General features: G+C 34.7%; 1 protein-coding gene across 9 annotated transcripts in view; it reads right to left on the bottom strand.

Annotated features, from left to right (window-relative positions):
- LOC132923276 (ephrin type-B receptor 1-B) overlaps positions 1–18046 on the bottom strand; it is a 125438-nt gene that overhangs the window by 29184 nt on the left and 78208 nt on the right. For all 9 annotated transcript variants that reach the window (XM_060987152.1, XM_060987154.1, XM_060987151.1 and 6 more), the window contains one exon: positions 17690–17769. In XM_060987152.1, coding sequence (XP_060843135.1) covers positions 17690–17769 — 80 coding nt within the window. The remainder of the gene's footprint in view (positions 1–17689; positions 17770–18046) is intronic.

Raw genomic sequence — 18046 nt, 5'->3', positions numbered from 1 at the left:
GTACTAGCAACGCGTACACGATTATACCCTTGGGAGAGGAGAAAGCGCGTTTTCCGGCGTCATTAACACGCCGAAAACCATTTTTCGAACGGAGTGCTTAATGAGCCCAGAAATCTTCCACATAATTCGGTACGTCATTACTGAGCGCATTTCATATATAGAAAAAAAATACTATATATGTGAATTATAATAATAATATATAATATGTGTATAGGGGAAAAAACGTAAAAAGGACGACGGAGGATACGACGACGACGACGACTTTGTGGTATTCATCATTAGGGAGGAAATGCGGGGGGAGTGATATTATATATATAAAATAATACCGTATACACAACCCACCGCAACAGATGACCGGTCGCGAGAGATGGAAGTTATTTTTTTCCAAGACTCACTATAGCATTCGAATAAAAAGCTAAGCGCGCGCGCTCACACACAGGACATGCACACACACTCACGTGCGCATATAACTATAATGTGTATTTAATTGCCCGCCGCTGCCGCGCACGTTATTAAAGTGCCATTAATGGGGCGAACCGAGACAACACGCTGCTGCAGTGCGGCTACCTCCTTTTTTATAGAGGTACGCGCGGCGTATTGCATACTTGTATTATTATTATTATTATTATTATTATCATCATCATATATAATATACATTTTTTTTTACCGTGGAAAAGGAATCCGGAGAATATATAACCAAGCGTTCTCGATTTGTAAACGTCATCCGGGATAATTACATTAACAACCGGTAGATTCAATTCTAATAAGAGTTAGGTATACATATTATATAATATATTTATACATAATAATATGCATAATAATAGTATATATATATACGGGATGACGGTATGTAGACGGAGACGATGCTGTAAGGGTTTACACATATACCTATACCGGCTATACCTATATATATATTATTATTATACATTATTGGTGGTCGCAATGCCGCCAGTTACAGTGTGTGTGTATGGCGAGTGTACACGCGTCCACAAAGAAAGAAAACATACGAAGAGGTAACGGCGGAAGCAGAAAAGCAGCGGCTACTTGTCGCATTATGCAAATGTCCACGTCAAAAGATTGCGGTCCACGCCGCTGCCGGTGCCGCCAGTGTATGGTTTTCAAAAGGTGACGCGGTAAAATGTAATTTATTCTTTTGGACCCAACGTGTAGATATGTCATTGGATTTAAATATATATACGCACACGAGCGCATACGTATGTACACGTACCTACTTCGATGAATGTGCTCTGCGCGTTGTCGTTTTGCCATTCAATCCCGTTATTCGTATTTCTATTTGATATTTTATTTTTTATTTTGTCAATCTAGCTCTGTCCAGTCTCGTTTATATATGTGTGTGTATAAATGGCTTGCACACGACCGTCAAATCAACCTTAGTGGAACATGGGAAATTCAAAGTTCAAAACTATCACGAATAAATATATGTATATAATAATAAAAAAAACACAACACGCAGACGGCTTTACATTATATTATAATACGTATTGTATATAGTGATATTATATAGGTACGTGCGACCCGTCGCCGTCGTCGTAGAAACGTCGTGTTCTGCGTAGATTATGTCTAAAACTAAATGAAAAATAAAAACTTTGTACGTGTATAGTTATATGCAGTGTACACTACAATCGAGATCTAGATGACCGATAAAAATCATATACGTATACCGCAGCATTTAATGAACGGTTCTTATGTAATATGCGTTATCGTTGCATACATGCATATAGGTTTACTATGTTGCAAACGATATAATATATATGTAGGTTATACTCTATAGGAATGGGTATTATAATTTATAAGCAAAGGAAATATACCCTACAATCTCAGTGGTATATTTTATACAGCGTTAACGATTAATGCGGAAAAATAGATTCGAAAAATTGCAGAGATATTACGGGAGTTAATACATACTATCGCAGCGCACTGTATATATACTATATACGCATGCCTGTATATTATCTATAATAATATAATTTATTGAACAATAATAATATTCGAATTATTCATGTTATCGTATTTATACTGACAGCGATAGTTACATAAAAGGCATATATAGATCGGGTCAGCAGACGAAGCCCGTCAACGGCGTCACTCGTTATTTGATAGGTACATACACACGCACACACACACACACACAAATTGTACATAATATAATAGAACAACCGTGTAGTCTTTAATGGTAGAACGGAAATATTTTGTCGGGTTGCGCGGAAAAGAGCATTTCGATGTCAATTCGGGGGGTGCGCGTTTTCCAGTTCAAAGAATATATAATATAGACACGATGACGGTCTTTACAATAACGCAATATACGCATGGTATATAACAATACAATATAATATAATAATATATATACAAGTGCAGTACGCTCATGAAATTTCCATTTATTGATTTGTTCGCAGAAGTGAAGAAAAAAGAAAATTAATTAAAACCAACCCCGTTTTCGATTTAAATTCAAATTCACCGCATGTTTTATTCACGGGAAAACGACAACGATTACAACAACCACGCGTTCCTATATATATATATATAAAATTATAAAATATTCTCTCGGAAATATTATTATTTAGGCGATGGGGTTGGCAATGAATGCACGAATGCGCGTGAAGATCACTGAACACACACACACATACACACCACTCACACTACTAGTGGTTATGTCCAACACGCTATGAAATAATAATTATACGATACGACAAAATAATTCTGTTTATTTACAACGACTAGGTCAAAGGATTTAAGGGAGGGCATAACAATGAACACATCTTTAAGAATCGTTGTCGGCGGTGAATCATGGCCGGGTAAAATGAGTTTTTCGTGAAATTCTATACAACGTTTCACGAATAATGAAATTTCGCATCACGGCAGCAGCACATTCCGGATCATTAAACAAAGGGGAGAAAAAAACGGCGATCGCGCTTTACACTGCGGCAGCACCCCCCGCGGGACCAGTTGACTGATGGCCAGCAATATATCCGAAATAATACGAGTAAATAACTCTTTGCCGATGGTCGTGGAAATCCGCAGGGTTAGCGGGTCTGTGCAAAGAGTGTTTCGCTCATTAGCCACAAGAAACCAGATACGCCACCACCACCACGGATCGACAATGACAAAAGACGATGAAAAAAATAAAAACCAAAAATAAAATTATGAAATTATGAATATTAAAGACCTCTGAACTGATATTTAAAAGAATGTTCTTGACGAGTAAACGACGGCGGAAAGGAAAAGATCGACCGCACGCCGCCGTCGACCGCTGCTGAGAAGTTTTCCCGCGCGGTATATACGAACGGTATAAGTTTGCTGCTGCGGCCAACCCGATTAATTATTGCTCAAAAGTTTTGGCTCTGCCGCCGCCGCAGATATATATATATATATATATATATATATATATAGTATATACGTGTAATAATGTTCTCTTCTCTCTGCGTAGAAACTATAATGTATATATACACAGCTTCACCGTTGCAGCTATATAGTAATCCGAAACTCGTGGGCCAAGCATGGGTCAGCGAGCTTTCGCCCGATCCTTATATTTATGACCCCTGGTTTTTTCATCCATTCCCAACCCCTTCAATCTCTTCCGTTTTATCAGTTTTTCTTTTTGTTCACAACAATCACGTAAACCCGCCGAAATGAACGACGATTTTTCGCGCACAAAAGCGTTTTTACTCGAAATGTCACGCGAAACGCGAGACGTCGCCGCGGTAGCTGCGTAATAGTCGTGCTCGTTGAAATTCAGCTGCACAATATAACCGATGACTGAAATATTTTCCACGTCGAATTCAAAAATAGTTTATATTATTTATATAAACAAACATATTTGTATATTTATCAACTTCCATTTAAATTATAAAACTGAATATATAATTATACAGAGAGAACTGATGTTATGTCGGATACCAGCGGTTCCGCGTCAAACATCGTTTTGTATATTATATAATATGAATACGTGATGTATTTTATACACAATAATATGTGCTAAAATACCATACGCTCCCGGTGTGTCGTGTTGTACATCAAAAGTTTAGTTATAATCAACTGCAAAAGTTATTTTAGAACACATATGCCTAGACAAAAGTACAAGTGCGCGAGAGCAGAAAACGAACTTTTGCTAGTCTATAATTAATATTATATAGTTTCGTTATCCGATAACCGAATATATATTATGTTTATGTCAAATACTACATTTACATATTATTTATACAATCTGACAGCCATACCTATGCGTACGCCGGAGTCGGAAAATTATTACATTCCTGCAATATTAAAAATCCATTTTTATCGTTAATCGAATTGCAGCCAACGAACAGTTTTCTAACGTCTTGGAGTAAGTTAATTAACTCGAAATTAACATTACCTATAGGTACACATTTTGAAATTTTTAACGAAATAATAAAATAGTCTAACTCGGCAGCACTATCACAAATATCGTCATACACCACATGTCGACAATGCACTGTAGCAGTATAATGTATACATACATAGTATAATATAGTTTTGCATGTAAAACTCTGGTGGACGTGAAAATAAATTTTAAACATTGAAATGATGGTAAGGGCTATATGTAAACTTCTATAATATATTATGTTCACTTGCAGGTCCAGAAATTATTGTGCGTTCGAAAACGGATACACCAGACGGTTGTAGATTGAACTATACTTATTGCTGCTTTGTTGTAAATGCATACATTAAACATTTTGTCATTCTTGCACACACGCACCCACGACCCACTATTGGACCCCACTATCTTGAGACGTGAAATTCGCAAGTTAATATATTATATGGCTGACATGTGTAAATATATTCATGTATTCACCGACGCATAACACGTGTGTGCAGCAGTGAACCTATATCAGCCGTCAAGACTTTACAACTTCCTCGTCCGTGAATTTGTTTCGTCTACGACGAATACTATACCTCCTTCAGCTATGATATGAATTTAAGAGGACGCCATACCCACATCTGTTGTCTCTGTCTTACTAACGTACATCATAACAAATTTTCGTTCAGAAGAATACATTTTGTGATGTTAACTTTAATATAGAGTAAATTTACCTATTAACAAATTTAAAGGTAAGAATATTATTTAGACAATGACATATTATCATTTTAAAGTGAGTTATAGCTATGTAAAATTTTACAACTCTAAAATTTAACTCACTCATTTGCATGCACGCTTTTCGTTGACGAAGTGCTGCAACGCTGCAAGTGGGTACAAGGAGAAATAACGCCTAAATTAAACCGTGGTGTATTTATATATTATGATGTATAAATGTGTTTACACCATAACAATATAATATTTTGTACAGACGGCGCTGAATATTCGTACAATATAATATAGAAAAATGTATCTATAATTTTTTTTTTTTACCCTTTTCACTCGTGAGTAGAACTCTTCGTGTTTAGCACACAGCGGTGGGGTATAGTATGTATAATATATACGTGCGTGTACAATATACTCTGTGGTTTATATTATCATGTATTATCGGAAGTGGCGGAGGAGGCGCATCGTTATATCGGCGGTCGGTCGTAAAAGTTGACCGACGCGGTGGCGGTGGCGTACGTCATAAATATTGTGGCCGGCTATAAAAACTTGGGCGAATTCGATATTATATGTACGTACGAGCAGAGGTTTAATTTCCCTTATACATATATCCAACGCGTTATTATTAATGAACTCCCTCGGGGGTACGCACGCACACACACATATACACATGTATACATGTGTGTATATATGTATATATATATTACACGTTGCTGCAACAGAACGACGATCAAAGGAAAACGTCGATGACGACGAAAACACGTACACAGTACACACGAACACAAGCGCGTATATTACATATACTTAGTTTTCTCTAGTACGGGAAAAAAATATCGACGTGTAATCCTTTGGGGATGGGACGGTTGTGGTAAGATACTACCGCCTATAGCCACGTGGAACTTAGAATTATTATTATTTTGCGATATAATATAATATATATATATAGGCACAGTGTACAATGTGAAATACGGCGAATTCGGTCGTAGCGTGACGGTTTATCGTTTTGTCGGAAAATTGACAAGTGGCAGCGGCGGCGACGGCGACGAAAATGTTGTCTCTGCTCGTTATTCGTATTATTGCACGTACATTTTTATACATATATATACCAATACACACCACAGGTATACGTCCTGCTTATGATACCCGCGCAGAAAAGTACCATCGCTTGCACCCTTGTCAACAATCACGATGACTGCTGACACGAACAGGCTCGTTAATTTCGGATTTGCGTGCGCACACTCGATTTGTACTCATTTCGTCATCACCGCATAATATATATATATATATATAGGTACACTATACTGTACAAGTTATCGTATATACATATATATATTTATGCACGGCTGCGGCATATTACGTTAATAAATCTGCGGAATTAACGAGCCGACAATTTCGTGCCAATATATTGTATATATATTGTTATTATATTAATATTTGCATATAGATACGCACGCGCACACGTCATATGTATAAACGTATAAGAATAGCTGCACGATACCGACAATATAATATTATAATACATAAATATGCAATATGACGTATCTCGACCGTTTGCATGTATGGTACAGGTATATGTAAGTCGGAGTGCCTGTAATACGGCACCAAATCGACAATTATCGTTTTGTGCCTATCTATTAATATCATATCGGATTATCGAAAAACGTCATCTTACAAACGAATTTATCTTCTGATAATCGAAAACTCGATTATCTTGGTATTCCTTTTTTAAACGATACTGTCGATACTTAACTGAACTGCAGAAAATCATATTATACAGTCATCATTGTTGTTATATATACATGGAGCTTAAAATTAAAACCTAAAATCTAAATAACTAAATCTTGCAGATGGTATGATGTGTACCAGACGATAAAAAAACAGGGACACGATGGTTTGAACTGAACGATTCGTAGGTAATATTGTAAGGTTTTGTATAAAATAGGTGTAAAAATATAATTTACTAGCGTTATTTCAAAAAAAAACTTCATGCAGTCGGTCATTTATTTTTTTCTTCACAATAAATTATACCTACAGAGTTCGCGCGTGGTATACACACATACGTATAGGTATACTTAAAAACTTCACCGAGCGCGCATTAATAAAATTATATTAAATAATATATATTATATTCACGAAAAACGTTAAAAAAATAAATAACGAAAACGACTAAAAAATGAATAAAACGTTCATCACATTTTTACATATAAGGAAGGAAAAATGATTTCAACGATGTCGGACGACCCGACGCCGCGTTGTCAGTCCTTGCCGAGTATGATAATAATAATAATAATATTATTATTACTATAACACAATATAATAACGCACGCGCGCCAGTGTGTATGATATACACTGTATTATTATATATAAGTGTATCCGTACGCGACCGAATCTTACGGCGGCCATTGTGTTCGCCAATTGTTATAAAAGAAATTTCCGTCGCGTTCTTTTCGTGGGTGATGAGAGACCGCAGGAGTCATTATAATAATCTGGGCGGCTGCGGTGGTCATTTTTTTCACTCTTCCCAACTCGGCGCGTGTTATTACATCGTCGTCATTGTTATGTCGTGTAATCGTCGTTGTCGTCGTCGTCGTCTATCGTCTATTTTTTTTCACTCGTTTTCCATGCGACTCGTACAATATAACAATGTTATAAAGTACGAGCGGCGCGCAGCGCATATTATATACTTTATAACATTATTATTATAATGGTATACATCTAGTACGCTACACTACACTGTATACAGTGTATATGGTACCTAATATGGCCCCCTAGATAAAAATAATAATAATAAACGACTGTACTGACGATGACGACGATACCGAGGTGTGGCTTGTGAACTCGTCGAAATACGTTTGAAAAGTCACATCATTCGTTCTGACAAAAATAAATCGTTAATGAAATTAAATGGCCAAAGCCGACTATCGACAAAATCGTAGGATACTTTAAGCATGGCGGTAAAAGGTGCCACGGGAATGACTAATTTAATACGCATAATGATAATTGTTCGCGCGTTCTATTTTCACGGTTTTCCTGCACGCACGCGCGCACGCAGTACATACACTGCTGCACTGCGATAATATATAATAATTCTAAATGTGCTTCGTCCTAAGGGAGACTGGGGCTACAAAACGACGAAAATGACGATGCCGCGATGGCGACGAAAACGTCCACCGTACCGTGAAATGATCTAGAAAACCGCAACCTATCCTTTGTCTGTGTGCTGTTGTAGCGGCGGTGTGCGGCTGCGGCTACGGTATTTCAACACTTTAATATAGTCTCTCGGATTATTATATTATTCGTCGCCATCGGCCGTATAAAAACCCGTGGCTCGATCTAAAAACCATTTCGATAACCACCTTGGCGCTAATAACCGGAAACGGTCGCGGAGGTGACGTCCGAGTTTTCTAATTTACCCGATACGTAGCCTCCGGTGCCAGGCCCTAGCAGCGCTATACATTATTATGATTACCGTGACGTACCTATAACGTAACATGTGTATAAACCTTATTATGTATATGTGTAGTGTAATAACGAAGCATCTTGCGCGTATGCCACCGCTGCCTCATCCGCCGTCCATCGTTAGCGACTATTCCGTAACAAAAATATTTATAATTTAAAAACTTTTACGATGAAAAAAAATCAACTGCAGTTGTGTAGACAGCGCGACCAATTCAGAAGGGGATAAAACGATTATTATGATCCTTTTCCCCTCCGCATATAATAATAATCACGACGAAATTTAACATATAAATGAACGAATTATCATATTTGTCTTTCTGTATACATATATTGACAACGTCGAGTTTACCGTCAATCAAAATTATGATAATGATGATGATTATGATCGTTAACTCGTAAAATATATACAGCAATAGTAAATAATGTACCTACTCACGCATATAGTAATATTATGAATAAACTGGCTACTGCACTTTATCTTCTGCAAAAAATTGTTTATCACATTGTTTATGCTTAATTGTTGTTTATATAAAACATTAAATTATTGTTTCGACGAAGCAGCTGACTGTATGTATAAAAAAAACTGTTTAAACTGATGTAAAAATATTAATAGGTTATATACTTGGGTATACGTCTTCGACGTATATCTATATATTGTGTATTGTTTGTTCTGGAAATGCAAGTGTTTTCTAGTCTTATAAATAGCCATTATAGACAATCCAATTGCTCGGGCGTAAAGGCCGTGGTCGAACGGGATGTACACGGTATACGTGAATACCGTGCGGATGCGAGAATAAATAAAAAGAACGACGATGAAAAAAAGGATATAATATAAAAATATATAAGAATACAGACGTCCGAATGCGCGCGATTTGCGTCCTGGGTGTGACCTGAACTTGTAAATTGTAATGGTAATAATTCACCGGATAATGTTATGTACATGTAAATTCGAAACGAGACTACACACATACACACGCGCATGCTATATATGTTTACCCCTTGTCCTCACACTCCGCTCTCTATCACTGCAGTCTGATACTGTAGTGCATAATATGCCCCGTCATCAGCAACCCCTTCACCTGTACGCACACGCCGACGCAGTCGCTGTGTGTATTGTTTAAGTATGTATATGTATAAATGTTATTCTTTTACTTCTTACACGTATACATTGTTATAGTCTGTAACAGAAACTCGCGCCCGATAAACACATATAGATGTGTAGGTACGCGGCGGCGACAATATCGAACGCACAGGGCACAAAAGGCGCGCACAAACACCATCGTATAATGGTCGTATGTATAATGATATAACGCGCATGTATGCATGTATGAGTGAAAAAACACCGTAGTCGTGTGTATGCTAATTCCCCAGGCCACGAACGTTATTTCCGTTTTGCCGTCGCCCGGAATGTCAGGCCTGATTTAATTGACCTTTAACAGAGTGAGCGGTTCGGCGGCGACGACCCAATCAATTTTCAAAATGCCACATACGTTATCCTGCAGCTTATATCCTCCCCGTTTCTCTCTCTGTCATCTTCAATTATTATATAATAAATATATATATATATATATATATACATATATTTTTATCAAAACGTATACGCATGTGTGTATAATATAGCCATAAAGGTGTTTGTGTGCAGAGTAATGTTTTATCTCGACCAGGCCGCCACCGGTGTGATGGTTTCTCACGGTCCAAATAAATCCTACCAAACAATATTTGCAGCATAATCTCATCTTAAAAGTGCTGACTAATCTTTCCCGCAACGACAACGGCTTAAAAACTATAATCAGCACAGATGACCGTAAAAACACGTAGACGACGGTGTTTTTGACACAATTTCAGTTTCACGGCATTCTTTTGAACGTTAAAAAAATATTTATTATTATACCTAACTATAATAAGCAATTGTTTTCTTAACATAAAAGTTTAAATTGAAAAACAAAATTATTTCATAGAAAAATGCGTGAAAATTATTATCAAATTGAATAGGTACATCAATGGAAATGCTCGCTTGCAACGCTGAATTGAATTATTGTGGAAATTGGTTGTATGCATAATATATATACTATATATTGTATGGGTTGTAATAGGTTATACGTTCTGCAGTATAGCTTGCAATAGTTTAAGAGATTAAATTAAATTGAATAACATAACATTTAAAAAAAATAAATTTACTTGCCATACTAGAATTTTTTTTAATATTCAGATTTAATAACAAAATATATATAGTAAATTAGCAAATAAAATAAAACAATATAACAAAATAAAAGATAAATTAATGGCATTTTTTCTATTGTTGTGAATAAATCTATGTATGAAATATTAGTTTCGACCAATTCCAAAATATAGTTAGTTCATTAATAAATTAATAAATATTGACGAATGTATATCGAGTACAAAAATATAATTGTATATTATATAGTATAATTATAATTTTTATTTTGTACTATTTGTCAGAAAAATGCATTTCTTATTTTAGGAATTAGTATAATAAGTTCGTTGAACAAAAAATGCTTGAATAAACATTATTTCTAAGCAGGAGTAATAAATATACATACCTACATTTTACTTTAGTAGGTATATCGATTATTATGAAAAACATTTAATACTAAGTTCTACCTATCTGTTTATTTGATTAGAAATTTATTAACGCTTCGCCTATCATTATTTTGTCTTTTTAAATAAATAATAATATAATATAATAAATTTAATTATAATAAATCAGGTATATTACGCAATGATTTATTTTAATTTCTAAAATCCTTACACATTATACATAAACAACATGGGATGATGTATTCATACGCATTATTGTGGTAATATAAATAACTATTTCCTGTAAATTGTATTTAACGAACTTTAGTCTTATCCGGTTAATCAGTAAATATAATATATACGGGAACTGGGAAGTTATATTTTGATAACATGATACCTTCGCGGCTTTGCAATAAAGCCACGGGGGGGCGGGGAACGTGGGTGACTTTAATAGTTTTCAATGAGAAAACAATAAATTTAACGATTACTTGTCCAAAATTAATGGACAATCGCGAACGTTAAACGGTTTTATTGCTAAAATACGACCGTTTAATAAATGTCGGACAAATCCCATAAAGTCGACTGTAGTTAAAAACCGTGTTAAATAAATTTAACAAATAAAGAAAAAAACAATGTACCTATAACTATATAGGAATTAGGTATCTATATAAAAATAATACTTATCGTTTTCTTGTAAAAAGTAAACAAAAACAATTCAAACGGAAAATATACTATTGATAGGTAGGTTTTAGATATATTAATAGAGCAGAATAATTAATATTATTTGATATTAATTGCATGGGATAAGAATGTATATTATGTTGTTTAAATCCGAAAACAGATAGGTATGGACTAAGTATAATTACGGTTTATCAATATTTTTATGTAAGCACGTAAAGTCGTCACCAAAAAAAGTATAAACGATACGAATTCTGGAATAAAAATATATAATAATAGCATTGTATATGAAGGGAATTATTTTTATGTGTGTGAAAACCACGCGTATTCTTAATCAACATGATTGACCATCGTGTTTTATGAGCGCCGGACTCAGACGAAACACGACTACAAAGATTTGTATACTATTATGTTTTTAATAAATTCATACTGTGCACTGTATATTATTATACATTCGACTAGTTTATTTGATGGTTCCGATGAAATATCGTATTATAAATTAACGTTTTCGGCTGAAATCCACTACACGTTACTAACAGTGCAATGCGGATGACCATCGTGTGAGGCCACGATTTTCATCAAGTTCGTTAAGGCATACAATGCGAGTACCCTACCTATGGATGGTTAGTATATACATCATGTAGTTATTAGTAACAATACGTGGAGCGCATTACATTATACATTGTACATTATAAGTACCGATGACAGCGTCGGAGATTATTATTGTATTATCGTTTTGTCGTCGTGTTATTTAAAATATCGTAATAACTGTCACTGTACAGCCGAGGTGGTGACTGAATGCGGACTCTATGGTGCATCTAATAATAATATATACATATTATACGATGTACATTGCACGAGTGTTAGGATATGACCAAATGCATTGTAATTGCCATTAGAATAAAACGCACAACGGCGTTGACGGTCGTAATTGACGGTTATGTTTATATGTGCTCGCGGATGTGTACCAATAAAAGATGAAATTTACTACGCTCGTTTCAGTATACTTGCACGTGCTCGCATTATATTGTTAATCGAAGTAATAATTCGTTATTTGTACACACTGCACATAATATTACATAACTACTTCTATATTTATGGCTATATACAATTATCATAAACGCACCAAATAAAATGTATACATAAACGATACGTCCAATCGATGTGTTATACTTGTGGGCTGAGGCGCCCATGGAAAATTAAAGTAACAATATTATATTATTTTAAAAGAATAATTTTTAATAATTTTTACTAATGTCAACCGAGCTAATACCACGACAGTCATATATGCATGGTGTACCATACAAATTGAAGTAACAGTGACACAAATTTGTTTTCACCGGCAAGCGGTCAATATTTTTATAATTATCAAAATACCAATGGCTGGAACACAACTGTTTTATTTTTATTTTTTTGTAACCCGCTAACTTTGCAAGTTAGTAGCTTGCCATTTCTATTTTTTTAAATTTTCTTTTATCAATAAGTGTAATCATGCAACATTATATTGTCTTATAATTATTAATATTAAATATATTTTAGTATTGAATTAATGAATTGTCATAATTTAGAAATTATGAATGTAGATAAAATATGAATAGAAGTAACAGTATGTTTTTTAACTAACATGCTGTGTTTAGTAGATTACAATGAAGTATAACTAAATAATTATATAGAATATAGATTATAATGATAATAACATATAATCCAAATAAATTTGGTCCAGGAATAATATGCACCGCTTATGCATTGGCAAAATGTCTATAAAGTTTGCCTGCAGGATCGCCAAAATGCCAAGGTATTTTTTTTTGGCGCCAAGTTGGGTATATTATAAATCAATAATATTATCTATTATCCATAGTCATATTATTGACGCATTTAGTATTATCGTAAAAATTTTACTTTTGAAAAACAAAAAGATTTATTGGTAGTATAAAAGGTAGTGGTTTCGTTGCTCGAGGTTTTAATTTTTTTTCCCCAGTAATAAAATAGATATAGGTATCTACTGGCTACTATCGATAATAATGTACTTATTTTGCGGGGTGTGGTCCCACGAAAAGTGCATGATTATAATTATTATTTATTACTATTATAGTGCAATATGATAGCAATAATTTGTATTATTTTGCCGTTTTTCGGAGCGGCGAAGTTCAAGACAATGTGCAATAATATATAATAAATTATGGTGTGCGGCGATTTCGCCTGGAACCACACGAATGACAATACAAATATTATACGTCCTAATATTATATATGATATATATATATGATATGTGATGTGCGGGGCCGACGACTGTGGGTACTTTGTACACATCGCACGTGGGGGAATTCCAAGCACGTTTACTTATATATACCCGAAGCAAAAGACGACGCTTTTAATTGGACTCACCGGACACGCCCAGTTCGTACACTGCCTCTGGCGGTGGCGGTATACCGCTCGCTTGCTCGCGCGCGAACGAACGGTGACGGACGGACACGGACGGACGTCGCCGCACACGAGCGCACGCACGTACCAGGCGTATCGTACAGGTATATAATAGCAATATGTGTCCGAAACAAAATTTGTATACGGCTTCCCGTCCACCGCGCGCGATTTAATATAATGTTATGTATAGGTACGCGGGTAGCCGTGATGCCACCATTTTACCGATCGGATTACTCTCCCTCTCTATACATAGTGTATCTACGTAATATTATAATAATAATATATATGTGGTATGCATAAATCCCTCCACACTCGCCACAACGGATACAACAATATATTACACCCTAGAAAATCTGATATTCGTCTTCACCCACCGCGCGGCCGGCTGATTGCCGCGCATGCGGAAATAATGATATGGGATATATAACATAGGTATGTATATAGGAACAGACTTGAGACTTATACCAAAGCGATGAGTGTGCACGCGTGTATAGATAATATATAATATCCGATAAAGGGATACTACAGAGGTGTCGCGGTCGGCCTTGGATATATAACAACAATATAATATATTGTCTTCTAAAACAAGAGCCACAGAAATGGAGTCTTATCACGATCGACTGACCGATCTTTAAAGAGGAATCAAATAAGTAGGTCATAATGAAAAATAACTATTCCAGTATCGGACCACCAGAGAAATTTATTTGACACGGATATAAAACTGTAAATGATAATTGATAAATATTAAGTGATAACATCACAGAAAGATTTTATACTCAAGATTTCCTCAGAATTGTTTAGCGTGATACATTCAAAAAAACCCAAATTCATGGATATTAATTATAGTATAACTTTAAGAATTTTATAATTTTTGGTTCAACTTAACTAAATATGTAAATCAATATTTTCAAGTTAAGAATGATAAATAATAATTTTGATTTAACATCTATTTCTATATTAAATATCCGATTTCTAAAAGCTTGCTAAAGACTAATGCCAAATATCACGTCAATAATTTGCATAAAAATAAATATACAGTGATTTTTTTCTAAAGCCTAAAAAATTCGATATTTATTTTCACTTGCCAGATGATCGCCGCGTATGATAAAGTAATAATATAATATTATATACGGGAAAATCTTTTATAATATATATGGGAACAGATTTTAAACTTACGATAACAACGAGCATATTTAGATACATTTATAATATAACCGATATATAAGGAGGTGACGACGGAATGATATACATAATATGTATATTGTACTTGATAATAACATTATGATCAAAATGCGTGTAGGAATATTATTATACAGGCGTGCGTCGCCAGGGGAGAAACGTGCGTGCAAAAGAAAAATAAAATCGAAATTCACGTGTCCACGCGCGTGCATAAATTACATGGGTCGGCCCACCGTGTTTTTCCGTTTACCCGTGTACTTATTACTAACAGGGGAAAATCGGAAATTGCAAAATCACTGTGGGCCACCCTGTACGTATTAAATTATAAATGTATTTAAGTGTATGAATATAAGCTACAGCTATATAATACTTTGTCGTGAGACGGTAAATATAAACATAATTAATAATCATATACATAATAACTCAATCCGATTTTGCATGCGATCCGGGAAGGGCTGACACCACTAAGTTATAACATGATTTTAACACAGGACGACGTCGATATAATAGCCCCGGAGGACCTGCGATGGACCGATAAATGTTCAATAGTCATTTCCGCAGATACACGTGTTGGGTGACATGGATGTACAGATGAAAAGCGAAGCGTTTGCGAATTAAATAAAATAATAAATGACAATAATACAATAATATATATGTAGAATCATGTTGACATAGCTGTCGTATCGTTTCCTATCAAATTTCTACAACTGCATTATCGTATACGAGAAACATTTAATATGTAGGTTATAGACGTTGCAAGAGCTGACCAAGGCAACACATTCAAATGTATATTATAATGTTTTATGACGGTCAAAATTTGGCCATCTAACCGTCCACTCAGAGTTTGTCACCAAAGACGGCATTTTATTCATCGTACATGCGCGCCCGCAGTATTACGCGTCTACTTACTTACTTATTTACTTATAACGCGCTGAACCGTAAAACTTGTTTCCTATAAAGTTTCTAAAACCCTTTAATAAACTGAGTATTTGTTGTAGTATATATATATATATATAAGAAGAATACGATAGATCCGCAGCGTTTCGTATGTATACTTAAGCACTACATCCAAAAATAAGGCGGGCCAAAATAAGGTTTCAAAACTAAAATATATATATATATATATATATATATATATATATATATATATATATATAATTGATAGGATTTATCGGCAACACTATAAACACATTATATAGTGAAGCAGCACTACAAACACCAATACAGCTGATCTGCGAAACACTAGATGTACGTTAATTAATTTTTTTTGGAGGGAAATGTGTCACTTTTGACGGCTAGTTGACCTCTTTCGAGTCTTTCTCTGACGGCCTCGTGTACCTCCGGGGACGTTAAAAATTAAAATATTCTCTTATACGAACACTAATAATATTTCGAAAAGTTTAAACATGTATAATAGTATAATAGTGTTTGCTTATTGTAGTTCAATCGATATTTTTAAATAATCTAATAGAAAATAATAATAGATAATTTATATTATAAAAGAAAATGTATTATACGTGGAAATAATACTAAAAATCTATTTGGGCGTATATACTTACTATATACATATATATATATTATATGTATGAACATACTATACATTGGAGTTGTGATGCGGTATTAAACGATTAAAGAAAGTCGATCAAACGTATCCAATGAGACGGGCAGAGATAAGTAAAGCCAATAGTTTTCTTTCTCAAAAACGTGGTTTATTCTTTGTCTAGGGAGATTTTCCTAGGGAAATATAAAGGTGTCGATTCGATAACGAATAAACCGCATTATTTTTGGCGTAAGCATATGGTTTTTCCCACGCGGAGGGGTGCAGGATCGTAAAAGAAGATTACTAAAGTATACCATATCGGAGACTGCCCGATCATACATAAGTTTCGATCGGGGTTGAATAGAGAAATCCATTAGCCTCGCCAGCCCCACTGCCGAGTATGATTATGACCGAGGTCACTTGTACGGGACTATCGTTTTAATCCGTTACATATGTTGTTAGATTTCTTAGAAGCATTTTTATTGTCATCCATAAAAATAAATAAGAAAATTTGAACGGCGCGCTTACTGATTGCGTATAATACATAACTTTAATATAAGTAAATGTATATAATTTAAAATCTGTCATCTCATCAGGGCCGGCAACGATGCTGCAGCACCAATCCGGTCCATTTAACATCAAAATTCCATATAATTCGGTCGTAGATTTTTATGATATAGATTTTATCTAGTGGAAAAATACGCCAGTGAAATTTATACCAGCATGTAAAACTATTTTTCCTCTACTCCCCCTTACTACCAATAAACAATACAGGAAAATAGTGTATACAAATATCGTATAAGATCATTGCTCACCCCTGCTGCGTTAGCGTCCGGTCCGTAAGGGTATGTAGTCCATCGTAGGCTGGGTTCGGTAGTGGTGTCCAAAAGTACGACTAAAACAAACAAACAAAATATATTATTATACAGAAAATTAGGATGAGCGAGTATTATACTTGCAAAATATATATAATATAATATGTATTTTTTATACAATGAATAAACATTAATTTTGAACTGTTATTGGAAGTGAAACCCATTAAATTATCAACGTTATATATTTATGTGCACTGCTATTATACGTATAATATTCCTGGACCACAACATTGTGTATAATAATAATATAACACTAATTAATAATATATAAATTATATTTTCTATTATGATTAATAA

Source organism: Rhopalosiphum padi, chromosome 2 (assembly GCF_020882245.1).
Source record: "Rhopalosiphum padi isolate XX-2018 chromosome 2, ASM2088224v1, whole genome shotgun sequence".
Taxonomy (NCBI): Eukaryota; Metazoa; Arthropoda; class Insecta; order Hemiptera; family Aphididae; genus Rhopalosiphum; species Rhopalosiphum padi.
Note: the sequence above shows the minus strand (reverse complement) of the source record. Positions and strands in the feature narration are given on the sequence as shown.